Source organism: Doryrhamphus excisus, linkage group LG9 (assembly GCF_037039965.1).
Source record: "Doryrhamphus excisus strain RoL-2023G ecotype Guam linkage group LG9, RoL_Dexc_Guam_v1.1, whole genome shotgun sequence".
Taxonomy (NCBI): Eukaryota; Metazoa; Chordata; class Actinopteri; order Syngnathiformes; family Syngnathidae; genus Doryrhamphus; species Doryrhamphus excisus.
This window is the reverse complement of record NC_136365.1, coordinates 4818849-4844972: the sequence shown is the minus strand read 5'-3', so window position 1 is coordinate 4844972 and position 26124 is coordinate 4818849. Positions and strand designations below refer to the sequence as shown.

At 41.5% G+C, this 26124-nt stretch overlaps 4 protein-coding genes and 1 long non-coding RNA gene across 8 annotated transcripts; 4 read left to right on the top strand and 1 right to left on the bottom strand.

The window, feature by feature from the left end:
- Window positions 1–465: 465 nt before the first annotated feature.
- n4bp2 (NEDD4 binding protein 2) lies at window positions 466–12803 on the top strand. 2 transcript variants are annotated; one of them, XM_058088342.2, is made up of 16 exons: window positions 466–914; window positions 2738–3584; window positions 3657–3781; window positions 4187–4275; window positions 4423–4499; window positions 4577–4717; window positions 5193–7546; window positions 7621–7706; window positions 7779–7824; window positions 9222–9388; window positions 9449–9573; window positions 9656–9782; window positions 10479–10661; window positions 10780–10948; window positions 11684–11807; window positions 11884–12803. In XM_058088342.2, the coding sequence occupies exons 1-16, from the start codon at window positions 701–703 to the stop codon at window positions 11927–11929; spliced, it is 4920 nt and encodes a 1639-aa protein (XP_057944325.2). In that variant the 5' UTR covers window positions 466–700; the 3' UTR covers window positions 11930–12803. The 2 variants fall into 2 exon arrangements, 1 of the variants encoding a protein (XP_057944325.2); XR_009132185.2 differs by lacking the exons at window positions 10780–10948; window positions 11684–11807; window positions 11884–12803 and having other exon boundaries at window positions 9656–9913; window positions 10479–10620.
- A 598-nt stretch (window positions 12804–13401) lies between these two features.
- On the top strand, window positions 13402–15558 carry rhoh (ras homolog family member H). Of its 2 annotated transcripts, none has more exons than XM_078793256.1 (2): window positions 13402–13554; window positions 14266–15558. In XM_078793256.1, exon 2 carries the CDS (start codon window positions 14442–14444, stop codon window positions 15009–15011), a length of 570 nt encoding a protein of 189 aa, XP_078649382.1. In that variant the 5' UTR covers window positions 13402–13554; window positions 14266–14441; the 3' UTR covers window positions 15012–15558. The 2 variants fall into 2 exon arrangements, with proteins under 2 accessions (XP_078649382.1, XP_078649381.1); XM_078793255.1 differs by having other exon boundaries at window positions 14263–15558.
- A 1902-nt stretch (window positions 15559–17460) lies between these two features.
- chrna9a (cholinergic receptor, nicotinic, alpha 9a) lies at window positions 17461–21375 on the top strand. The gene is made up of 7 exons (XM_058087272.2): window positions 17461–17598; window positions 17713–17858; window positions 18399–18553; window positions 18667–18847; window positions 18928–19279; window positions 20263–20864; window positions 20951–21375. The coding sequence occupies exons 1-7, from the start codon at window positions 17553–17555 to the stop codon at window positions 21119–21121; spliced, it is 1653 nt and encodes a 550-aa protein (XP_057943255.2). The 5' UTR covers window positions 17461–17552; the 3' UTR covers window positions 21122–21375.
- LOC131138421 (uncharacterized) lies at window positions 17661–25897 on the bottom strand. Its single transcript, XR_009132086.2, has 3 exons — window positions 25537–25897; window positions 18429–19255; window positions 17661–17790 (listed from the first exon to the last, which is right to left on the bottom strand). It is a non-coding gene; the product is annotated as an uncharacterized LOC131138421 (long non-coding RNA).
- On the top strand, window positions 22519–25432 carry LOC131138401 (intelectin-like). 2 transcript variants are annotated; one of them, XM_058087296.2, is made up of 8 exons: window positions 22519–22609; window positions 22695–22766; window positions 22869–22985; window positions 23058–23305; window positions 23753–23911; window positions 24641–24758; window positions 24986–25089; window positions 25197–25432. In XM_058087296.2, the coding sequence occupies exons 1-8, from the start codon at window positions 22582–22584 to the stop codon at window positions 25338–25340; spliced, it is 990 nt and encodes a 329-aa protein (XP_057943279.2). In that variant the 5' UTR covers window positions 22519–22581; the 3' UTR covers window positions 25341–25432. The 2 variants fall into 2 exon arrangements, with proteins under 2 accessions (XP_057943279.2, XP_057943271.2); XM_058087288.2 differs by having other exon boundaries at window positions 22543–22615.
- Window positions 25898–26124: the final 227 nt, after the last annotated feature.

Below are 26124 nucleotides of genomic sequence, written 5' to 3'. Positions count from 1 at the left end.
AGTTTCTTTTATATCAAAATAGTCCTGCTGAAACCAAACAACAATTCATCAAAATAAGTGTTGTTATAATTTACTGTCATAGTGTATGAAAGGCTCTGATTAACTTCACCCAAAACATTCCACTCAGGACTTCCATAATTTATGTTTTGTATTTTTAAGGGTAAGGAGAGTTGTATGGGGGGAAAGGTTAGGAGGGGAAATGAAAAGGTGAAAATATGAAAAGGTGAGGCCCTTATGTGATTTGCGTTCATGGGACACAACATTTCCTGACGAGGCTCCTGCATGGGCTATTCTGAGTAAACATTCATAAAATGTAACGTATGTATATATATTTTTAATAAATAAAAAGTTATAGTTGTGATCTGATGAAAACATTTACGTTTGGGAAGTGAAAAAAATGTATGTGCTTCTGGACTATATGCAAGTCTGCGGTTGTCTTTTACTTTGAAATCAGTACTACAACTTCCGGAGTCGACCAGACGCGGACTTTCTGTTGTTTTTGTTTTCTTCTGATAGTTCCTTTCACTTGATGTTGATATTACACATTTACATTAATTATTTAGGGTACATGGAGAGCAGCGTTTTGCCATCCAGAAGCGCCCTTTTCTTCCTACAAATGTGTGAACTTAGTCAGTATTTGTGGCCACATTTCAAGTTAGCCCTAGCTGCTAACAAGTGACGAATTGACCTCGAAGGCGTCATGCCTCGCAGGAAGAAAAACGGACAGAGCCCGGCCAGAGTCCCCGACTGGGAGCTAGTGGGGGAAAGCCTCGCTCGGGATTCCGCTGGCGCAATGGCTTCCAACTTTTCCAACAGCAAAGCAGGCTCCGAAATCACCAAAAATATGCGAGAGATGTTTTCCCATTTGGACCCTGAAGTTATACACATGGTGCTGGCTGAGTGTGACTTTAAAGGTACTGTAAAATTAAAACATGCTTTCTTGTGTTAGCTGGATAGCTCTCGAATAGAAACTACTTTATTTAGCTGACAACAATAGCACTAAAACGAACGAAAAAGAACACAACTATTCCAAGCATTCAAACGACTTACACATGGCTGTAGTGCATTTCAATGAAAGTACGATTGCGTCCATATAGTCAAAACCCTTGAATACACCTCTATGTTGACTCAATGCACCTTGATGTGCACTTATTCGAGGTTTAAAATATCTAATACTGAATCAGCATTGTGAAGGTCTGTTTGCTTAACTTCCGATCTTGTGGAACAAGTTTGTTTGTAGCAGGAAGCTTTGATTGCTTTGACTTTTGACCTTTTTATGCCACTTTACAGTTACTCATATGGTGTGGTTGCAGTTGTGCCATGTGATCTATCAACCTGAATGTACTTTACAGTCACAATACACTAACTTTAGGAGAGTTTTAGAGGGCTGTGCAGTTGCCTGTAAAAAAACAAAACCAAATCATGTATTTGTATGAGCACAAGCGGGACTTAGAGTGGACAGGTGGGACACTAGGTCAATTGCACCATGTTTGAGTCTAATCCACACCTAAAACCTGGCACGTTGGGTAAGCGTGAGTTCGCCAATCTGTGCTACACTCCTCCTTTGGAAGAGGTGGACCAGGAGAGGGTAAGGTTGCTTGCGCATGTGCACGTGCAATGTAGCCATGTAGCCAAGAGTCCATTGGGCCGGTGCCAGTTCGTGCCAATGCAATTTGCTGTGGCGCCTAGTGTCGCCAATAAGGTGCCTAGTGGCGTGCAGTGGCTCAAACTGCCTCCCAACTGGCTTGTTGTGGCCCGTAACGGTGAAAAAAATTGAGTTTGGCGGCAAGAAAATTTCAAAATGTTTAAAATCTTCAAGCATCAAGCAATCGGCGCAATGTGTCCACCTAGTGGAACCAAATGTCGCAAACAATCCGCCTATTGGAATCCACTGGAATGTAATGGCGTGAGCCAAGTTGCGCCAATGATGGTAGGAGTCCACTGGGCCAGCATCAGTTGGTGCCAGTTCGTGCCAAAGATTATGTGATTGGCGTGTAGTGGCTTCCTGTGGCGCCGAATAAGGGAAACATTGCAACATGCCGAGCAAACATTCTTTCGGCGCCACAGCGATCCACTATGCACCAATCACATAATCCTTGACGCAAACTGGCGCCGGCCCAGTGGACTCCTAGCATAACAGAATAACATTAAGAACTTGACATTTCTGCTCACAAGTTGTTTTGATAACAGACACATCTTAAAATAGAAATAAATAGTGCGATTAGTAAAGATGTGTCATTTCATTCGTTACAATCCTCATCTTGCAAGTAATTAACGACACGACAGCCCTCACCTTCACAATAGAAATAATTAGGATGACTCAAAATAAGACAGGAAATAAAAAGCACATTCATACAGCAGTATTGTAGTGATGCGAACAAACAAGCACACGGGCCAAAGCACAAACACCCCATGGGATGTTGGAATTTTTTCCACATGACTGTACATAAACAATGAATGGCTATTTAACTTCATTTCCTTGACTGACTGGGTTGTAGAAATTTATTTATAGTAATGGAAATTTTAGAATGTTCGAAATTCCTGTTTTGATGCCATTGAATGATGCTGTTGGCTAGGAGAGGTCTGTGTGGATGTACTGTACATCAACTTCTCAGTTGTTTTTCTTTGGACCACAAACTAGTTGAGAATCAACAGCACCATTCAAGCTGTGAACTCCATTTTACCTTAGATGAATCATCATCAAAATAAAAATATATCTTTACCTTTTGTCTTGCAGTTGAAAGTGCAATGGACGCCCTCTTGGAATTGTCAATTGCTGCTGAACTTGCAACCCCTGTTTTATTGCCAATTTCTGGATTTGAGCGCACTGCTGCAGCCCTGCTTAGTCCTAGTCATGTTTCCAAACCTGCACCAGACGCTGTCTCAGAGCAAGTCACCTCTCCATTATCCACCAGCTTGCTGACAGAAGAGTTGGACTTTGAAGTTGAGCAGGAGGTCCAAAATCTGACTGCTCAACAGGAAGCCGGCATCTCACTTTCCTTACCTCAATCACAGCAGGTCTTCCCTGAGCTGCTTCATTTCAATCAGTGTGGGCGGGGCTCAGCCGGGCACTTGGTGCAGTCTGATACCTGCTCTCCAATGGACCCGCTCAGCACTGAGGCCCGGAAGTTGGTTGTGGATTTCCCATATTTAAGAACAGATCAACCTGTGGACAGGTCACAAACCTCTCTGAATCTTGCATCCGCAGAACGTCCCTCTGCGTTCCACATGTATAAAAAGAACGGATCATCACATATCAATTCTGAAAATACAATCGGAAGATCTCAGATAACCGCAACATCATGGAACTTTAATTCACCTGCCTTCACTCCCAGCTTTCACGGAAACCAGAGGCCACCATGCTTCATCACACCTGCTGCACCTTTGAACTGGCCAAGTCATGATAGGGATCCTTCTCCGTGGAGAAGTCAAGCCCCTCTTCGACCTTCTGCTAATATTGCCACCTCCAGGCCCATGGCTGGTGCAGCACAGCCCCCAAGTCGCTCTAGCAGGCTTTGCTTGGAAGGGTGGGTGCTCGTGTTGATACGTGGCGCACCAGGATCTGGCAAAACCACTTTGGCTAGGTAAGAAATGAATAATATCCTCATATTTTAAGAATGTATGTTAACCTTGACATCTTTACTACCTGTCTCCAGAGCTTTAGTAGAACATAACCCAGGGGCAGTTGCACTGAGTACTGATGACTACTTCACTCGTCAAGGACATTATCACTTTGACCCCACTGCTCTTGGGCAAGCTCATGAGTGGAATCACATGCGAGGTAAAAAACAGACTAGCATTAGTTCCGATTAATTAAAAGGGATGCAGGTGTCAGAAGTAAAGTACAGTGGAACCTCTATACGTTGTAAAAATATGCATAAAAAATCAAATAAGCAAATCATGTGATACAGAGTTCAGTGAGCATCTAAGTGACTAACTGTATGTGTTGCTTTTTTAAATGTTTTTTAAAAAATGGTATGCAGAATGTCAAAATGTGCGATGATTTACAACATGATGATGATGATTTTACAACTGTAATCATGTAAACCATTGTGTTCAACGTTGTTTGGGTCCACTCTATAACTTATAGCCATTTCAACCACAGCGGCACTAAAAGATGCTCAAATGCTTTCCCCACACTGAATGTATTCTGTTATGTATGTCTTATTTCACCTTTACCCAATAGCCAAAGAAGCTTTTGAGAGGGGCGCCAATCCCATCATAATTGATAATACAAACATGCAGGGGTGGGAGATGAAACCCTATGTGGCCCAGGTCAGTCAGCCTCTTACTAATACCTGTGATAAACTAAAACATCATCAGTGAACTTACCTTGTTTGTAGTACTGTTTTTATCGTACATATATGTATGCTTTAAGTGTAATTTTGCTTTTTAAAAATGCTTTGCTGCTTCTCACGTTAGGCACTGAAACATAATTATAAAGTGCTGTTTCGAGAACCCGACACTTGGTGGAAGAACAAGCCCAGAGAGCTACAAAGGTGAGTGAGATAAGAGCAATCACAACAACACTAAATTTCTGTGAGTTGTCTATTTTGTGTATCACTGCCACTTGCAGGCGCAGCAAACACCACGTACCTGTGGAAACCATTCGACGCATGCTGAATGGATATGAGCGCTTCGTGACAGTCAAGTCCATTATGGGTGCATTCATGCCTGAGTGGAAACAGCGCCTCCTGTTAGAGAATAGAAACATACAGTGAGTGCCACGCCATATTTTCTTCAAAATTAGGCCATTTTGAAACGGAAATTTGGAAGGCCGTATGTTGCTTATTCTTCTGCATTGCGTTGCCAAATGTACACTCAACAAAAATATAAATGCAATACTTTGGATTGCAGATTGGAACCAGATACTGACTGGTTTTCAGACCCCTCCAGGCCACCTCCACTATAGTTAAATTGCACATTTTACAATGCCCTTTTATTGTGGCCAACCTAAGGAAGACCTGTGCAATCATGCTGTCTCATCCATACTAATATGCCACACCTGTGCAGTGGATTCACTATAGATAATGAATGATGAATGGCGCACACATTTAGACAGATTTGTGAACAATATTATAGTATTGTGTATTTCGGGGATAAATCAACATTGGGGAAATACTGCAATATTCTCATTTGGGTGATTGGGTCATGTGGTCTAACTGCACATTTCATGTTCATACTTCCCTCAGGTGTGTGACTCCTGATGCAAAATGTCCCGACCTTGTCAGCGAATCTGGACTGATGACAAAAAATTCCCGTCCCCATCTCTATTCCTCCCTTCCTGATGTGTCATCTGTAGGCCATTTTTCGGAGGTGGGAAAGTTGGAAGACGGCAGCTGCACTGGACATTCTGAACAAAACTCTGAACATTTAGACAAAGATGATGACATGGATTTGGGGGCGCTGGACTCCGAGCTGGACGCCCTTCATAATCCAGGTGGAAACCAGAGGATACCTGACTGTATTGTGGAATCAGTGATGAACCAGGGCAGGGATGAAATTCCACTGCCTTGCTCTGAGTCTGTTAAACAAAGGGTACCAAGACCAACAAAGAAGTGTGATTTTCACGAGGCAGACTCTGCAGATCTGGTAAAAGATATTAACCAGTCAGATGGCTTGGCGATGGAACAAGGACGGATGAAGGATGCATCAGCAGGGAGGGAGGAAGGCGAGAAGTCTCGGATATTGCATTTTGCCAGGGACTGGCCGACTGAAGAGGCCTTAGAGCAACGGCAGGAGAGGAGCAGGAGGAGAGAAAGGGATGAAGCGGGTGATGGAAATGCAGTCACGGTGCCGTCTAAAGAAGATAACAAAAACACAGACAAAGGGAAGGCTGGACCTAATCTCACAGAGTTCCAGAAGCTTCTTGACCTCATTAAGACTGGTGTAGTTACTTGCCAGTCGGGTTCTTCGTGTTCATCCCCTCTTTCTCTGTGCCATGGACAGGAGTTGGATACAGTTTACAAGATAGAAGAAGCCTTAGGCTGTAGGTCTCAGAGTGAGGAAACAGAACTGAACTTAAACACAGCTAAAAGCAGTAAAGGTGATTTACCGGATTGCGTCTTGGATTGGAAAGCTGCTGACTCTTACAGAGATGATGGGGAGGTTCTTAAAAGTGAAACAACAGTTGGTGGAAGAGAGTCAGATTCTGCCGCAAATACCCCGTGGGCTACAGCTAGCGATACAGAAGATAAAGAAATCCATAACACTGAGCATGAGGAAGACATGAAGATGTTCAATGTGCAGAAAGACATTGAGGTAACAGTGCAGCTTGATAGCGGCCATTCAATCGGTCAGTCTCCTGATGGCAGTGTTCTCACAGGAGACATCCAAGAGCCAAGGCAGCGTCAAGGTCGCAGATCAGGGAAACAGTGCAAACTAGCCCTCACCTTCACTCAAAACTGCCCAGCTCCCTTACTGAATTCACTTGAATGTCCAAGTACCACAGTGAAAAATGATGATGGTCACCTCATAACACGTCCTGACTGTGACACCCGTGATAGCAATCGTACACCAGACTTGTTCACCAAACCTGAAGACGACCTCCATCTGCAACTCTCCTCGCCTCCCTATCCAGATGGAGGTTGCCCCACCCAGACTGAACCTCAGGACTTTGCCCTTCTTTGGCGTCTCAATCGTCAAGACAAGCCACCGTGCACTGCAGTTACTTACCGCTTAGGTAAAATCACATTCCTATGCGGCGACGCCTCACGTTTTGTGCCAGAGGTTGCATCAGCAGTGTCTGCTGGAGTTGCAATTCACCCATCCACTCACAACCCGGTACCGTACAATGTGGTGTATGAGAAAGGCACACAGGTGGATGAAAGAGAATTTGGGGCAACCCAAAGTCGCCTCGAGAGCCTGAGCATCCTCAGCCGTCATTTTAAACTAGTTGGTTTTGAAACATTGGAAGACTTATATGACAAATGTCAACAAGACTTGGAGTGGACAACCAACTTGCTACTGGACTCTGGAGAAAAGCTCTTCAGAGATGAGGATGTTTTGGAGGAGCGTGGCGCTCAGGTCAAAGTGGAAGAGACCACTACACCTTTAGAAAAGACATTAGAAACCGGAGTGGGGGGTGAGCTTACCTCTGTAGAGCCGACTGATATTGCCCACATTCTTCAACAATCTGCATTTGAGGCATTCAGCAAGTTGGGTGGAACCTCCAGTGCTGATTTATCTAGTTTTGGAAGCACAGCTTCTCCAGTCACAAACCAGTTTGATACACTTTCACACACAGTAAAATACAATCCAAGCCCAACTCCTTTGAAAGACGATGAAGACAAAGAACCTAAAGGAACAACGGAGGAATGGAGTGTTGTCATTGCAGATGACATCGCCAGTTTGGATGAGGTCAACCGACTGCTGTTGGCTGAGCTGGAAGAGTTGGAGAGAGTAGAAGAACAGAAGAAAGAGCAAAGGAATAGTGTGCAAGACACAGGCAGCCATGTCCTGAACATACAGCGTGTTGAGCTGAAACTACCCACTGAGCTGGCCCTCCAACTAACTGAGCTGTTTGGACCTGTGGGGATCGAACCAGGTAACCACGCAAGCTATAGCTTTAGGCTCGTCAATCACGTACGTGACTCGGTATGACGCCTATACAATGTTCAGGTACATGCTCTTCTGAAGACTATGCAGTGCAGATGGACATGAACCTGGCAAAGCTGCTCCACCAGAAGTGGAAAGAAACAATTCAGGTGAACTTCATTTTTTTTTTTAAATAACCAGTACTTGATGTATTTTTGCAAGTTAAACCTGGTGTTTTGCAGGAACGACAAAGACAAGCGACAATTTCCTGCCACTTACTTCAACACAGTAAGTTGGACACTCTTATGGAAAAAACGTAACACCCATCAAGATCAATCAAACAGCCTAGTAAGCAAACTAAAATACAAGGGACAATACTATAGAAATGATACTTTAGAGTCAAGTGTACAGTCGTCCCTGGTTGATCACGGATAACTGTTTCCAGACCCGACCACTATAAGTGATTTTCTGTGAAGAGGAATTCAACATGAATCGATGGGATATTTTCATAGTTGGAGCACAAATCTGTTTATGACTTTCTAAATACAGGTTTTAACACTATTGGAGCCCTGTAAATATGAAATAAGTCACTCTTATTTATTATTCAATGTCAACACCACATAGCGCCGGCTACGGGATCCCTGCAGGGACATAAGAGATTGCCACTGCTAGCATAGCAAGCTACCAAGCTAAATGGTCAGCCTCTCCAATTTACTTGTTCAAAACTTAGTGTTTCAAAAAGGGCTCTGGATCTGAATCTAATCTAGTAATTCCAACAGTTACTTTTATTGCAAATGTTGATCTGAAATTTGAGAAAAATGTCAATGTCATGCTAGCAGGAGTGTTTGGAGTGACAGGAGCGAGCCCTGTGATGAAAATATACTTTTTTTGGGGTTGTATCAGTTACTTTTTCTTATCGTTCACTAGTGGTCTTGGAATGTAATCCTCTCGAAAAGCAGGGATCTTCTGTATTTACTTGCCGCTTCTGAAAATGAGTCAACACACAGCCATTATCGTTGAAATAGCTGACAGTACAAGTGACTAAAACCTCTCAGTGAACATGTCCAAATTGTGTGAGCACCGTGGTTATCTAGCACTGCCTTAATCCTCTTGGGCATGGAATTCACCAGAGGTGCACAGGCTGTGACCGGAATCCTCTTCTACTCACCAGCTCACTGGTGTAGGAGGCGAGTTCAGGTATACCTGAGTTCAGGTATGGATACATGCTTGGCCACTCCCATCACCATCATTTTTAGCTTCCTCAGTAAATCACTTGTCATCTTGAAGGCATGTTTGAGGTAGTTTTCATGTTGGAAACTACCTTGTGGCCTAGTTTCCCAAGAAAGGAGCTGATGCACTGCTTCCATCAACCGCAGCTCCTGAGTGGCGACAGTATACATGCAGCCCCAGACCATGACACCACCACCACCATGCTTGACTGTAGACAGTATGCGGTTATGTTACTTCATTGTGTTGCCCGGCATTTGAGGATTAGTGGATAGTACATCTATACTGCTATAAATATACTGTGCATACTGGCTACTCAGTAAATCCCAAGTTTAATTTGTAGAGTACTGTAAGAAAATAATGGCTAAAATGTCATACTCCAACAATGTTTCATGGTAGATCTATATGCTAATGTCACCTTATCTCCACAACCTTTGTAACCCCTTTATTTGGTACAGCACCATGGAGTGGACCTCAAATGGGCAAAGCAACATCGTATTTCTGCAACAAAGATGCAGACAGTCAAGCTGGGCTGCCAGTCATGGACCACTGGAATTTCTCCCAGCCTCCTGTCTCCCTACGGAACATCATAAAAGAGGAACTGGCCATGCAGAACATAGAGAAGGTAGCATAGTTGCATTGATCTCCATGACTGACTTACCCCTGACTGCCACATTTGTTTCAGTCGAGACAGAGTAGGGCAGACCTCGGCAGGCGTGATGGAGCGTCCATGTTGAAAGAGGAGCAGCTTTACTCCCGTTTCCCCACCATTGATAGACACTTTCTCCAGGAAGTATTCAGGGACCACAAGTACGATGCCAATGCATAAACAAACGATGAAAGGCTTCCAGTCAACATGACTAATTAGTCTGCTTGTTTATGATTTCTTCAGTTACTGCCTCAGCCAGACAGAACTTTTTCTCAACTCTTTACTGGACCAGGAGCCTGTCAAGACCGTTGTCGCTCCAGAACTGCCTAAGTCTGACCACCACCGACCTGCCAGCAAAGAGAGGGAACAGGTACAAACCCAGGCCACCACAGGGACACCATTGGGTTCCCTGGCCATTGCAGCATAATATGACCAGGAAGGGGAGGGCTTTTTACAACATTTTGCAATATGGACATTTTTGCCATATCATCTAGGTCACTGGTAAGAGAACCTGACTAACAGACACAACTGCTTGTGCATTTCCCAGACTGTTATCAAATACTTGGATGCATACAATTGCTCCCAATGTTTTGGTAAGATTAACAATTAAGATTGATTAAGATTCAGACACACCCTTAATGGCTCTTGTGGTACACAAAAGAACAATGGAACTTATCACTTTTAACCTCAGCCTCCAGCAATACAAGGGAAAAGATGGGGAATAATGGTGGTACCTAATTTATGTAATTAATTACGTTAACATTTTAGTGTAATTAATGCATGCATATCATATGTCTATATATATGTGTGTATAGTATATGTGTATTACAACTTAGGAACAACTGCTGTTACAGTATGTCCATCCATCCATTTTCTATCCACTGTTCGTGGATGCTGGAGCCTATCCCAGCTGTCTGCTGCCATCTCATCTGATGAAAATCCCATGAACCCATACAATTGTTGGTGCCTATTTTACGGCAATTATTCTCCTATATGATGTGTAGAGAGTTCTCTTTGTCCTACCTTTTCAGCCACTGAACTGCTGATTTTCTTGTAAATTTGCCAGAGGCAGAAGATTCCGGACTTATCCATGCCCTTCCAGAACTACCAGGACACAGAGGATCCTCAGTATGAGGACTTCAGGGCTGAGGCGAGTCTGCAAAGAAATCGGCAGCTTGAGTGTTTTTCTAAGGCTGCTGAGGCTCACAGGCAAGGACGCAAACAAGTGGCTTCATTTTATGCACTGCAGGTAAGGCGCTTATTAATCTTGAGATTAATCTTGGAATGCGCTACTTAGGTGCAACCAGGATAGGTGCTGTCGTGTTGTGCGTGACAAAAAAAAGTATTTGGTTCATCTGCTTCCTTAGGGACACTTACACGGGCAGAAGATGCGTGAGGCCAACCATCGTGCAGCAGTTCAGATCTTTGAGAGGGTCAACTCCTCGCTTCTCCCAAACAACATCCTGGACCTCCATGGGCTGCATGTGGATGAGGCCTTGGAGCATTTGGGCCGCGTCCTCCATGACAAAAAAACAGGTACAGTGGAACCTTGGTTAATGTCATCATTCCTTACTTAAGGTCCAACTCTAACTGAAACAAATGTTAATCGGATCGTTTTTTCCGATAAGAAATAATATCAATCCATTCCAGAAATCTCCCAAATTTTTTATAGTTTTACAACTATAGTTTTACATGCAAAAAACACTTTGAAATACATAGAAATACATGTTACCTTAGTTGAAGATTTTTGATGACTTGCCAAAGACACAATGTAGCTACAAGATAACCATCACCATCTTCCATGCCATGAATTATTTCTTGAATTCAATATTCTCCCCAAACACCCAAAATAAGGCCAAAAAAAAGTTGCAAGTGCCAGCGTTTTCACAAAGACGGTGATAAACTCTATTGAACTAAAGAAGTAACTAATTGGAAAACAGTTGTGGTGGTTGATCTCGCTGCCACATTGTGTCTTTGAGAACAGTAACAACCTTAACTGCCGATGACATCATAGATGTGTGACATAACATCGCTGATTTCCAATTGTGGTTGCCATTTTCTTAACTTGCTAATAGGATGTTAACAAGGACAGACATTCTATGATAAGAATATACATTAAGAACACAGTTGGACTCATGCAGTGCATTAATAAAACATACATATACATAACACAGAGGGAAGATTAGCATTGAAGCATGTTCTTACACATGCATGTATTTGCCATGGCTGCTCTTTTCTTAAAACGTCTTCTCATGACATGTTTCAATGCAGACTGCGAACAAGGTCTGTGTAGACCGCAGCTCTCTGTCATCACAGGAAGAGGCAACCACAGCCAGGGGGGCGTGGCCCGCATCCGCCCTGCCGTTATAAACTACCTCACCAAAGCACACTACAGGTATATAAACTCACACACACACACAAACACAGATGATGTGTGTCTCACAAGTGGCGCTTATCTCCTTATCTCACAGGTTTACAGAGCCAAAGCCGGGCCATGTGTTGGTTTCTTTGAAGTAATGAAGAAGTTGGTGTCAAAGCCGCAATGAGAAACAACGCTTACTAACACATGAACAAAGATCAGTATGCTACACTCGGGGTTCTTTCTTCTTCGTCATCTTTGTGTGTCTTAAAAGAACCCAAAATTCTTTATTTTCAGCTCAATTCTATTTAAATTTGAAATGCTTTTGTATGGCGATAATCATTTTATGAATCAGCATATTTTATAACAATGTTTAACTGTGTGTTGGCTTTGCAATTGTTTCAGTGGCTTTTAGGGTTTTTAATATCAGAAGTCCGGTAGATGCTCCTAGGTTGTTCTTTATGGTTTTAGATGATATCTTACTTTTCCATAATTGGTCTTACTTTGATTTTAACGATTCATGTACTGTAATTTGGACATCCAGGAGGAGGTCTCCATTGGTTTGAACCTGATCATGTATGAGTTGCCAGCTCATGTGGCTTGTGTGAAAGTGTGTTGGTAAACCTCACCTCCAGACACCGTAACATGGACAACGAATTGAAGGCTCAGGCTTTTAGCTTGTTCCATAGTGCTGCTCAGCTCTCATTTAGCCGGGATCTGTGGATGTGGGTTTGAGCCCAGACAGGATGGGGGCTGGCTGGACTGCACGTGTCACACCCAAACATCAATATGAGTGTGAAAAAATTATTTACTCATATTTTAAAGACCAAACCATTCATTGTGTTCATTATCAAAATACATATCCTGTCTATATTTGTCGCGCAGACTGCAATATATTGTAAAAACTGTGAAGCCAGAGTTGTATTTTTTGTATACAATGTACATTGATGCTTTGTAATTGAAATTGGATGATTGTATACAGGAATAAAATGTGTTATTTCATATTCCCTAAAAGGTTGTTCTTCTGCACTGACAACAGCGGCCTCTGCTGGCACGTAGGAGCATGATTATTTTATAATTGCACTGCATTAAAGTAGAAAATAATTAGCAGTCAATGTATGTATGTATTTTATTGTACAAAAAGGTGGGTTGCCGTGAATTGATAAGATCCTGATCACAATTTTAAGACCAGTTGCAGGAATTTATATTTTGTACTCTAGGATCTTAAAAAGCATTTTTGCCTTTTGCCACATTTTTGCTAATATTTTGTCTTTAAAGGTTGTGGTCATAAAACCTTCGATTAGCTGGTGAACAGCCTATTTCACTTTAATGTTTGTTTTCCCTCACTCCCATTTCTTGTTTTTGCATTTTGAAGCTCAGAACCGCCTTAAGATCAAACAGTGCAAAATGTAAATTCTTCCAATTTTTCAAGTGATCTTAAGATTGTGATCAGCAGTGTATTTGCAAATGCCTAGTGTCAAATTGAGCATGTACTGTAAGTGACTGCGATTGTTGTGGCTGTGGGGGAGGGACGTGTGACCCTTCCCTCTTCCTCAGCAAGCGGATGTGCTTTAATTTTCATTTCTTTTCTTCTGTTTTTCAGTTGCTCGTCTTATCGTCACTTGGTGAGTGCTAATCAATATATATATATATATATATATATATAACGATGGATAAGATGGAGAGGATCTTAGACAGTATTTCCCTAAAATACCTAAATAAATAGAGTATTCGAAGACGGACATCTTGCTGTCTGCAAGGAGGGCAGCCAGCACCCGGAATGGTAACTTCTTTTCTTGTTAGTATGAGTAATGTATTATTTTGATAGTTTATATCATAAGGGACTATATGGGTGTGTTTTAATGGGTGACTCCTCTTAAAAGCATAAATTCTATGAAAAATGTTGTCTGGAAAAGCAGAAAAGGGTTTCTGGTTGACTTATATTTATCCTTAATGGTGGAACTGCAAAGGCACACTGAAAAGAAAATATTGTAAAATTACCAGAAAGGGTAATTTAGGGAATTAGGGAAGATAGTGCCATTTTAAAAATAGATGTGATGTTAGATTATTAACCAACACAGGAATTGAAGTGCAGGTATTTTAACTTTTTCTGGGAAAGCTCCAACTTTATTCTATTTTTGACTTAATTCTTGGTGTATTATGTGGCTGTAATACTCCTTCGATGGACTAGACCATTTGCGGCCAGTAGTTATTTTTTTTTTAATTGTCCCACTATACGTAAAATGACAAAAAAAAAACAGCAAAATTCAGAGAAATAGAGCAAAAAAAGCACAATGTAAAGACAAAATTGCAGTATATTGATACTACTAATAAATAAGCGAAAGCTTTGTCTTTAAATATTTACCTGTATAATGTATACATCGTAATGCGGCTCTGTCGAAAAAGTTTCGACGTCCCTTGTCTAAAATTGAATGTATTTATCTTGATGTGAGGCCTGGTTACCAGCTCCTTTCTCCTAATGTTTTCTCAGTAGAGCTCTCATCTGGATGGAACAACCCAGACCAAACCAACAAAGAGAGCTGCACATAGGACAAGTGAAAAATGGTGTAAATACGGAGAACATCAGGGCATGCCTTTGATGACTTCTAGCCATTGTGCACAAAACTTGAAGAATCTAAAATTGTGAGCTTACCAGAGCTGGCTGTTGGAATGTCAGTCAAGTGTGTCCTGGTCGGGGACAGCGCGGTGGGAAAGACGTCCCTTCTGGTCAGATTCGCCTCAGGAACCTTCCCAGATGCCTACAGGCCTACGGTGTTCGACAACACAGGGGTGGAGGTCTACCTGGATGACGTTGTAATCCACCTTGGTCTGTGGGACACAGCGGGACATGACAACTTCAGACAGATCCGACCCAGATCCTACCAGCAGGCCGACGTTGTTCTGGTGTGTTTCTCTGTGGCCAATCCCAACTCTCTGGCCAGCGTGCACAACAAGTGGATGGCTGAGGTGCGGGAGAACTTACCCGACGTGCCGGTGCTGGTAGTGGCCACCCAGACGGACTTGCGGGAATCAGGAGCACATCGGAGCGGCTGCATCTCTGCGGCGGAGGGGAGACGCGTGGCTCATGACTTGCGTGCTAAAGGCTACCTGGAGTGTTCGTCTTTAAACCAGCGAGGGGTGCAGCAGGTTTTCGAGTGCGCCGTACGGACGGCTGTGAGCCACAGCAGGAAGCAGGCCAGGCGGCGAATGTTTCGCATCAACCAGTGCAAGGTCTTTTGACCCTTGACTTTGCATATTTAACCCCACTTAAGCCACTTTTCTTAAATGTTTAATTTATTGTGCTAATTCTAATCCTTTAAGGGAAAATGACATGTCCAGCGTGTTGTGTATGCAACAGAACCAGACCACATAGGACACCACATGTGACAGCACCCCTTAGCTGAGGCCCAAAGGTGGTCAGTGCCTTGCTGAAGAAAACTCCAGAAACAGGCTGGCATCTCTCACACTGTTATTGCAATTTTTTAATGTTTGTGTTATTGATGAATTAAGCTCTCTGCTGTTGGGGCGGTGAGGTGGACTGTCTTAAAAGAATAAATTGATATGATGAACAGGCTTGCTGCCTTTGTGTGAAAGTATGTACATGAGTACATAGTTTTCTCTGAAATGTGAATATATTGTAATGCAGTTTATCACATATGCATGTACAAATAATTGTAACGCTTCAACTTTAGGTTACATAAAAAAATCCATCTTATATTCATCATGTGGAAGTAGACAAAATCATTTATCAATGTACTATAAATACCTTTGATTAAAACATAGAATTCCTATTCACATCAGTGAATTGAGTGTGTGATGTGTGTTTACGGACTTTGTTAATTTTGACTTGCTGCACACATGGACGATGCGCTTTGGTTATTTTATTTCTAAACTGTAGTGAAAGGCTGTATATTTGTACATTTGATCATGAAATTCTATTATGTTATAAGACAAACCCAAAATGTCACTTAATTTTTTTTTTTTTATTAAAAAACGATATGGAATTACCGTACGGCATGTATGAGATGCTGTTCCATCTTTGCATTACATGGTGCAAACTTGACCACTGTGGCAATCAGGTAATAGGCAGTAATATTACAGTAGATACATTCTAGCTAATGCAGTGGAGTGGTAGGCAGCTCATTCACTGTATATTAAAAAAACACAAACAATACAGCAAAACTGTGAAAAAATGTGTAATATTATAAGAAAAAGTTAAAATATAAATCCAATATCACAAAATACCACACTAACACTAAGCTCTATATGCACTGTTGCCAGAGATGTAAAATTCCTTAAATATATTTAATTGCTTAATACATTTTGACCTGCTGTATATTGGGTTAGCTTAGTATGTCGATATATTATATTATATATTCTTTATATTATAAAGAATATCAAAATTGCATTTCATTTGTTTTTGCAGACTTCTAATTCATTACTAAACAATAAAAACAAATTAAAATAATAGCACGGACTAATTTCTGACTAATGTGTACAGCACACTCGTGTTTCATCACATGATTGTATATTCTATGTAATGTACTTAAACCTGTTACTGTACAAATTCACCTTTCATTTACCAAAAACTAACAGATTTAGCGTTAAGACTTTCTGTCTGCTATGGTGTAGTCTTCATGCTGCCATTGTCACACAGTCAACACAAGGCCTAATCCCCCTTTCTCACACACACATGCACGCAGACCCACACACACACACACACACACACACACAGACACAGACAGACAAATGCACACAGGAAACACCTGGGGTATGCTAACCTCATTTACCGACTTTAACCTTGTTTGCTGTATTTCATGCAATCCAATTGATCCTACAAACCATAAATAATCTTGCACTAATAGCATATACAGAGTTCATAGAAAGGGGAACAAGTGTTTAAATAAATAAATAGATATGTAGATTCATTAGAAATAACAAATAAATACATAAATATGTTTAAAAAGCTAAACAAAACAAATGCGGGGTGTTTTGTATTTTGTCCATGTTAGTTATGCAAGCTACTTCCTGATTCATGGACAATGACAAAGCCTTCCCGGAGCCTTTTAATGAGAAAATGTCAGATCCCAAACACGATGCCATGGGAACCATACCAAATAGGGACCCATCCATTTCATATGCCAAGGATCGATATGCCAAAGACTATATCTTGTGATGGAAAGTAAAGGGGGTCAGACGTTCTTGAGTGTACTTATTAATAGTATTACAACAAGTTGCAATTGAGATATCATTCTAGTGGACATAAAGTAGGTTCATTTGTAGGCCCTTCCCTTCTGATTACCAAAGCCTACACCATGGAATGTATTGTTTGTGGAAATCTCTCACTATGGACTGAAATCTGATCCCGGGTCTGTTTTTTTTCACTGGTGTGTTGTAACATGTGTGTGCTCTTCTTGAATAACCTGGTACGTGGTACCATGTGATGTACTGTACGTCATTGTCATGCAGTGTGTATGGTGTTCAGTGTGTTCCACAGGGGGGGGGGGACTGGTCATGTACACGGGTGGACTGTGTGGCGAGTGTTGCGGTTCACTTACTGCCTGTGTGATATGCGATACCGGCATTGTGTTTGTGTGTCAGATCCTGTTACAAAGCAGTCGTCACATGCATGCACAAACACACACATTGACAGAGACAAACTGCGACTAATAGCTAGTGAAGCATCGAGAGTCTCTGACATAATGTAGTTCAAGAGAATGGAAGACTGACCTTCTGGATGACGACTCAGCGAATGCACAGCTGCACAGTTACTGCAAGAAAATGAAGAAGGCAGCAGTGATGGTTTGGATCATCCTTTTGGTGCAAGGTCAGTTTTAATGCTCTCTTTAGCCTTTCTCCTACCGAGTTAAACTTTATACCTGTTCAGAAACTTGACTCCGTGTTGTTGCTTTCTCTTACTCCCCTTGTTCCTTCCTGACAGTGTGTGAGGGTGCAGGAGGACATTATGCACGTAAACTTCTCAGTGACCTGATGGAGGACTACTCCAACGCTCTGAGGCCTGTGGAGGACACTGACAAAGCGCTCAACGTCTCCCTCCAGATCACACTCTCACAGATTAAAGATATGGTGAGTGGGGAGAAAACACATCACCTGTCACATCACTTTACAATCTGCCTACACTGTGGGGAGGTTCAGCTTGGTATGCATCAAGTCATATAAAGCTACATTTCTTCCAGGGAAAACCTACAGTAACAAACATTGTCCATTAGAGGGCACTATTGTACTGAAGTTTATGCCCACATAGTGGCCACTATAGTAGACACTTCACATTTCAGCAACCAATTTATTATATAGTCCAGAAAAAATACATGTGCATATACTTTAGAGTAGTCAATGTACAGCTTGTATGGCAGTATAGATTTACGATTATGGTCTAAATCTCTGGTGCATACACCTTACAATAACTATGACACATACACCACATATTTATCTTAGTATCTGCATCTTGCTCATTTCTATAGCCCTGTCTCTTGAGCAGCTATAATAAATAGTTGCTGAAATTTGACGTGTGTACGCTCTTTTGTGAGGTACTATATGTTGGAATGTTGAAAGAAATTTCAAGTTTCAAAATGTGACCCAGAATACATATTGTGTTTGTTTGTGAAGGATGAGAGAAACCAGGTGCTGACCACTTACCTGTGGATCAGACAGGTGTGGCACGATGCCAACCTGAAGTGGAACAAGGAGGATTACGATGATCTGGAGATGATCAACATTCCCAGCGACTTGGTTTGGAAGCCAGACATTGTCCTCTATAACAAGTTAGTAGATGAACATAAAAATAAGTACTATGGAGACACTGTGCATGGATAGTATAATCAAGTGTACTTGAAAGAAGGTGTGTTTGCATCTGACTTGGGTCTAATGGTTGCAGAGCAGATGAAGAATTATCTGGTCCGTCCAACACCAATGTGAAGCTGCGCTACAATGGGGAGATTGTCTGGGACTCTCCTGCCATCACAAAAAGTACATGTGTGGTGGATGTTTCTTACTTTCCTTTTGACTGGCAGCAGTGCAACCTCACCTTTGGCTCCTGGACCTACAATGGGAACCAGGTGAGGAAGAAGAGGCAAATGAATGTGGATCATGTGAAACCAGATGAAAAAAAGTCATCCCCCAGTGGTCTTTGACACAGGTGGACATCAGCTTGGGGATGGACAGTGGCGACCTGTCTGACTTTGTGGAGAATGTGGAGTGGGAGTGCCACGGCATGCCGGCAGTGAGGAACGTCATGATGTACGGCTGCTGCTCTGATCCTTACACCGAGGTCACCTACACCCTGCTCCTGAAGCGTCGCTCGTCCTTCTACATCTTCAACCTGCTCCTGCCTTGTTTTCTCATCTCGTTCCTGGCGCCACTGGGCTTCTATCTCCCTGCCGACTCGGGGGAGAAGGTGTCCCTGGGGGTGACTGTGTTGCTGGCCCTCACTGTGTTTCAACTGCTGGTTGCTGAGAGCATGCCGCCTGCAGAGAGCATGCCCTATATAGGTGAGTCACATTTATTATACTATATGAGAAAATATTAGAGTTGTGCAGCAATCTCTTGAGCAGCAGCACTCCTGAACGGAGCATGGTCTCCATCTAGTGGTGGGATTAAGCAAGCACTTATTTTTTTTTTTTTTTAAATACAGGTTGCCAAGATGGTTACTTTGATTCAGTTGTTCCCTTTTTGTTGTATATTATTTTAAAAGTTTGTTATTGTTTGCTATGTTTTTTATTTTACTTTTTTTATTTATTATTATTTAGTATTTTATTTGTTTTTTATTCTCAATAGGTCTATAGTGTTTTACTACTGTTATAAAAGAAAATCAGTGTATTTACTTATACACACTCAGTCTCTATGTGGTGTGCGGACTTAAATTAATTTGTCAGGGTTCTGGGGACCCTTTCTTCCCCAGTGGTATTAATGGTGTTTAATTTTTTAACAAGCTGACATCCGTACAAGTTGAGTGAGACCAATCATAGCGGAGTGGGTGGAATAAATTAAAACAAACCATTTTGGAAATCCAAGGAAGGACAGCTTTTATAGGTGCAGATTCTGGAAGATCTAGAAAGCTTTCTATGTGGGTTATTTTGTGTAGCTGCGCTACAGGAGTCCACAACTCAATAGAAAGGGCCGAAAATGAGCATAATAGGTTCCCTTTAAATGTCCTTTAAATAGTACAAGTAGTACTATTATTACTCTTTTGAATGCATTTTGTTTTGAGAAGAAAAACTCTTTACTTTAGTGACCCCACCAACTAGACTGAACGGGATGTCATACAACTTTATGTCAAAAAAGCCAAACTATCCCTTTAAACATATAGCTGCTTATTTTTCCACGGAATTTACATTCCACCAAAATAAAACCTTCATTATCCTTCTAACGGCAGAATTGTAGACACAACGTTTGTCATGGAACTCATACGATTTTACAGTTGCACCTAACATTGTGACTATGGTGTAAATTTTTTCCTTTACCAAATTCCTAGGAAAATACTACATCGCCACCATGACAATGATCACAGCCTCAACATCCCTCACCATCTTCATCATGAACATTCATTTCTGTGGCGCTGAGGCCAAGCCGGTACCGCACTGGGCTAAAGTCCTCATCATAGACTACATGTCCAAAATCTTCTTTGTCTATGAGGTGGGGGAGAACTGCACAACTCCAGAGTGTGAGAAGAGTCCCCTGTACCCTGACGAAACCATGAGTGATGCGACCTTCGACCCTGAAAACTGTGACATCTACTACCGTGACACAGACGCATACAAGCACAGCAACGGTCACGGTGTCCATCATCCCAACCAGCAGCACAAAAATCAGGCAAACGGCAACACCAGGCATCACTATTACAACAACCATAAGAACCACACCTCTGGACCTGGTCGGGCACAGGGGAACCGAGGAGTGGGTCAGCACTACCAGCATTACATCACAAGAGATGACCTGGACTACCAGGCTACTCCTCATCCTCTGAAGCTCCAGCACTTGAATGGAGAACTGAAGGAGCATCTCCTTGATCCTGGGGAGACAAAACATTTGACCCCAGCTTGCCCCTGCAGCTGCCCCTGCCTCCAACATAATCAGGTATAATATTTAACTTATTAGTGTGTTTCCTAAAAAAAAGGCATGATATATTATATAGTATATAAAGAATAATGTCCCTCCTGTAGGTGGTGAAGAACATCCAGTACATGGCCAACTGCTTCCGAGAGCAGAGGGCAACTTGTGTCAAGGCGGCAGAGTGGAAGAAGATTGCTAAAGTGATGGATCGATTCTTCATGTGGATCTTTTTCATCATGGTGTTCCTCATGAGCATCCTCATTATTGCTAAGGCGTCATGACAGCCGCTTTTGTTCTATTTTTTGGTCTTACACTAATCTTCCATTATCTCTAGACATATGAGTCACCTAATTGCCATCTTAGAGGTGGAAAGAATTAGACCAGTTTACCTACAAAGGAAGGTGTTTCATGTGTCAGTATCGTACTGTGCGCCCATTGTTCTTCTTGACATTTTGTATAAGACAAGGACTCGTCATTGTTTATGAACTGACATTCAGCTACAGGCACCACCATCACAGTGGAACACAGTGAAAAATATGCCTCAATAAATAACCAAAACTGATCAGATTTCAGATTGAGTTTTTAATCTGTAAATATGATTATGTTTTTAACCATAGTGTTTTTATTATGCATCACCAATAGTGTTTTTGAATGCTTCATCAATGCTAAATCAAATAAATAATATGAACAGTGTATCCAGTAACCCCTATGAATCATGATGCATGCATTGCCATGCTTTCCAGATCTATACAGATATATTGGTATTATAGCTTTTCTATCTGCAGATAACTTGATATAATTCTAGCAATAGCAGTTGTGTTACTATTTAGTTGGAGCCGCAAAACGTAACACTGTACAATCATTGCAAAACTTTGAAACTATGGCCATACCGAGCTTGTTGCTGTGTGGAGAACGCCATCACTCTACGACAATATCATTATTGACAGGAAACATGATACAGATATGAAATTTATATACCAATTTTATCAGACCACCTACTTATTTAAAATAACAAGCATTTTTCAACTCTGTCTTCCTGCCACGCAATTCCCCTTGTGAATACATTTAAAATAACACACACATGTCTTATTTATGCCTTGTTATGTTTAGTATGTTGGGTAATACAAGTGTAAAGGTGACTGCATTATGTTGGAGACATTAGCTACCAAAACAAAGCAGATTGGAAAGATTAAACCTGATTGGACGGGACGTTAGTAAGTGCATTAATGAGTCAGATTCTGTGGGAAAATTTGCAGTGCTCGCGTTATTTGAATATATTGAATGGGGGCACATTTTACTCAACACAAAATATCTAGTATTTTCATTCATCAGATTAAAGTCGGAGTCACTGATGTCATATGTTAAGTCATCAAAATTGCGAGTCGAATTTGACTTGAGCTCAAGTCAAATGATTGGAGTCTATACCTCCGTCTAATAAAAACTGCATTCAGAAGGTTGGAAACGGGTTTTCCTCCGGCAACAGCCATGAATGAGGGGTTACTGAGTTACGTTTATCGTGGCTTTCAGTATTTTCAGTATGTGACTCTCATTTGAAAACAGACTAAGACACACCTCCTTCAATCAGTAAATCTTATCAGTTGGATCATGTAATGTAGTTTGAACAAAGTGTATCAGAAAATAGCCCAATGGAAGATTAAACATTAACCAATTGGAACTTTGAACCAATTGGCGTTAACTAAAACCCACTGACATACTTGTCTTTTGGCTAAACAAAGATAAGATGCGCCAAAGCTCTGCCACCAACACAGGTAATGGTACGTTATGTAGAATCTCTTCAAATGTACAAGGTCTATGTATGATATAACATATTCTTCAATTGCTGATGTTTTACAGCCATGCTTTACAGTCTCCTTGTTTTGCTGTCTTTGGGACAAACAGCCTTCTTAGCTGCGTCTTTAAAGTCAGGTACTGTAAATGACAACACAAACAAACTGAACCTGCTCGGTATGTATATGGGGTTCTTTTGAAATGCATGCTAATATTCGACCTTTATTGAGCAAATTTAAGACGCCGCTGGACGTACAACGGAGACAAACTTTGAACAGTTGGAGAAGCTGCGGAGCAGATCCAGCTATGTTGCAAGAAGCTGCAAAGAGATCAGGGATAGATATAACGAACATGAAGGTCAAATATTGAACCTGAATTAACTCCCATGTGTTTGAGACAGGTTACATTTGTTTTTTCTCATTTTCTCAGATGGCTTGTACTATCTAACCACTGCTAATGGAATGGTTTATCAGACTTTCTGTGACATGACCACTGCCGGAGGCGGCTGGACGCTGGTGGCGAGCGTCCATGAAAACAGTGCGTCCGGAAGGTGCACAGTTGGTGACCGCTGGTCTAGCCAACAGGGCAATGATGAAAACCTTCCAGATGGAGACGGGAACTGGTCTAATAGAAACACCTTTGGAACAGCAGAAGGAGCCACTTCGGATGATTTTAAGGTACCGAGGCACACCACAACCAGCAGATTTACGATCAAAATTAGCGCAAAATTATATAAAAACATTAACAGCATTATTAGTTTGAGGAAAGCATGTTTTAAAGGTCCAATATTATAGTATTGTTCAAATATTTGAATAGGTTTCAAGGGTCCCACAATAGTACTGTAATCTGTGGTGTGTAAGACACAGTGGTGTCAATTTAGAGATAAAAACAACCAAACAACCGGTCCATATATCACAGAATTTCAGGCTTTATTTTCAGATGTCTCATAAGCCTACTTTTCAACCAAACTGTTCTCCAAGAAGCATCTAGCTAGGGGCGGGTCAGCCCATGAGGAAGGAGATTTATACCCAGAACTTCAAACATTTTATGATTTCCAACTAACTGTACAACTTTTGAGGAGTCTGACTCTGGAGGTTGAACTCTAACAGTGTTCCTTTCAACAGAACCCAGGTTACTATGACATTGTGGCAGCAGATATGTCCGTATGGCATGTTCCCAACAACTTCCCAATGGAACACTGGAAGCTGGGGGCCATTCTCCGTTACCATACAGACAACAACTTCCTCCATCTGTATGGAGGCAACCTCTTGCAGCTCTTTAAGGTAGTTCGGCAATAGAAACATCATACTAAAACTAGTACTGTCAAATCAAAAATTCATCATGATTAACATTTACAACGATATTCAGAAATATATCCCTGTGTTTCATAAGTCGCTCCGGAGTACAAGACACAGGACCAGCCAAACCATGACAAAAAAAAAGTCACATACAGTCCGGAAAATATGGTATTTGTATATATTAACAGCTCCTAATGAACGGAAAATTTAAATCTAAAAGATGCCATACATGTCTTAAAAATCTATTTCCTTAACAGTTTCTTTAATAGTAGCAGCAGAACATCAATCACTTCAAGTCTTGGAATTGGAAGATTGGAAATGCACTGCCGTTGATAAGTTCAAGTCACATTCAAATTTTAAAAGAGCGTCAGACTCTGCATGACTCAGGGAACTACACTGTGTCACTGTCTGTCATAGCAAAGAGCTATGTTAAAAAATATAACATTCATTCATTCATTTTCTACCGCTTATCCTCATGAGGGTCACTGGAGCCTATCCCAGCTGTCTTTGGGCGAGAGGCGAGGTACACCCTGGACTGGTCGCCAGCCAATCACAGAGCATATATAGACAAACAACCATTCACACTCACATTCATACCTATGGACAAAAATATAATGTAATTATTAATAAAATAAATTAGTTACCACAGTTATTTTGCTATTTTTGACAGCTATGATGAAAGTCTTGTCTTACGCCTGTGTGCCTTTTCTTTAGCAATATCCAGTGAGATACAATGTGGGCTCCTGCAGTGACAGAGGTCCAGCTATTTCCATTGTGTACGATGCCGGAGACCGAGAGTCCACCAGGAATTTATATGGACCCAATTCAAGAAGTAAGACCATCACTCACTTGAGTAAATAATGTACCAACAACCACAATATTACTGTTCATTCAGTATAATACAAGATGTCATCTTGCTGTTGTTGTCATCAGTTTGAGCCTATCCACATTCTTTTTCCATGGGCCCAGACAAACGTGGTGCATAGTAGTGTATAAACTGTAACATACCGAATTTTCCCAGAGGGGTACTAATAAACATTTGTTCTTCTTCTATAAAAGGAGAGTTTGAACCAGGTTTTATCACTTTCAGAGCAATAAATTATGAGCGTTCAGCCATGGCAATTTGCTCTGGGGTCAAGACGACAGGATGCAACACTGAACATGTGAGTACGAATCTGAATTTCAACCTAGTGACTTTAAAAGGAACCTACTGTCACTTCATGGATTTTTTTATGTCCACTGCAATAAATGTTTCTCTTGTGGTTTCCAGTATTGTGTAGGAGGGGGTGGGTACTTTCACCCGGATCAATGTGGGGACTTCCCATCATATGAATGGGACAAACTTGGACGAGAACAAGGCTGGAGTGCTTCCAAAGAGATCACTGAAGCTGCTGTTTTTTTGTTTTACCGCTAACTATTACTAATTATTCTACAAATGTGATAAATTAAATTTTGGCTGATATGAATCTAATGTGACTAAGCTGTATTGTGCTGCATATTTAATAATAATTAAATATGCAGATTTGTGGGCTTGAATGCACTATCAACAACAATCCTGTTATATACTGTACTGTACGCTTTTCCACCTCCAAGGCACTCATAGCACTTACCTACTGATGATGCAGCATCAGGAGCAACTGGGGGTTCAGTATCTTGCCCAAGGATACTTTAACATGACAACTGGAGGTCGGATGATCGAACCTGCAACCTTCAGATTGGGAGACGAGCACTCTACCACCTGAGCCATGAGACATCCAACCCATGATTTACACCTGAGGCTTTCAAAGTCTAACATTGTGGACTGCATCACTGTGGATTTCTCCAGATTGAATCAAACTTTAAGGCTATTCTTACCTACAATTAGTGTTTCCATAAATTGGTGAGCAGCCATCACCTTCTGCAGGACAAATAATCAGAATCAGTTGAAATAAGACTGGAAATAATCCTTAAATCAGGGAAATGTAACTAATAGAGCAGAATAGAAGTGACAGACAAGCATGAATGCTCAAGAGTGAGTGCAGGCCAGCAGAGGGAGGAGGAATCACACCCAAATTGTACCAATGGCCTCACAGTGTTCCCTCGTTTAACGTGGAATAGTTTCCCAAAATAGGCCACAAAAAGTGAAATCCGCAAATTAGCCAACTTCATTTTTGGATTTTATATGTTTTAAGCCTGTAAAACACTGTACCATACACTTT

Coding starts and splice junctions, on each gene's coding strand:
- rhoh (XM_078793256.1), top strand. CDS start 14,442: ATGTCAGTCAAGTGTGTCCTGGTCGGGGACAGCGCGGTGGGAAAGACG.
- n4bp2 (XM_058088342.2), top strand. CDS start 701: ATGCCTCGCAGGAAGAAAAACGGACAGAGCCCGGCCAGAGTCCCCGAC. Junction 3,585..3,656: donor GGCAAAACCACTTTGGCTAG/GTAAGAAATGAA, acceptor ACCTGTCTCCAG/AGCTTTAGTAGAACATAACC. Junction 9,783..10,478: donor CCAGCAAAGAGAGGGAACAG/GTACAAACCCAG, acceptor TAAATTTGCCAG/AGGCAGAAGATTCCGGACTT.
- chrna9a (XM_058087272.2), top strand. CDS start 17,553: ATGAAGAAGGCAGCAGTGATGGTTTGGATCATCCTTTTGGTGCAAG. Junction 18,554..18,666: donor GACATTGTCCTCTATAACAA/GTTAGTAGATGA, acceptor TAATGGTTGCAG/AGCAGATGAAGAATTATCTG. Junction 20,865..20,950: donor CCTGCCTCCAACATAATCAG/GTATAATATTTA, acceptor TCCCTCCTGTAG/GTGGTGAAGAACATCCAGTA.
- LOC131138401 (XM_058087288.2), top strand. CDS start 22,582: ATGCGCCAAAGCTCTGCCACCAACACAGGTAATG. Junction 22,616..22,694: donor TGCCACCAACACAGGTAATG/GTACGTTATGTA, acceptor GATGTTTTACAG/CCATGCTTTACAGTCTCCTT. Junction 24,759..24,985: donor ATATGGACCCAATTCAAGAA/GTAAGACCATCA, acceptor CTTCTATAAAAG/GAGAGTTTGAACCAGGTTTT.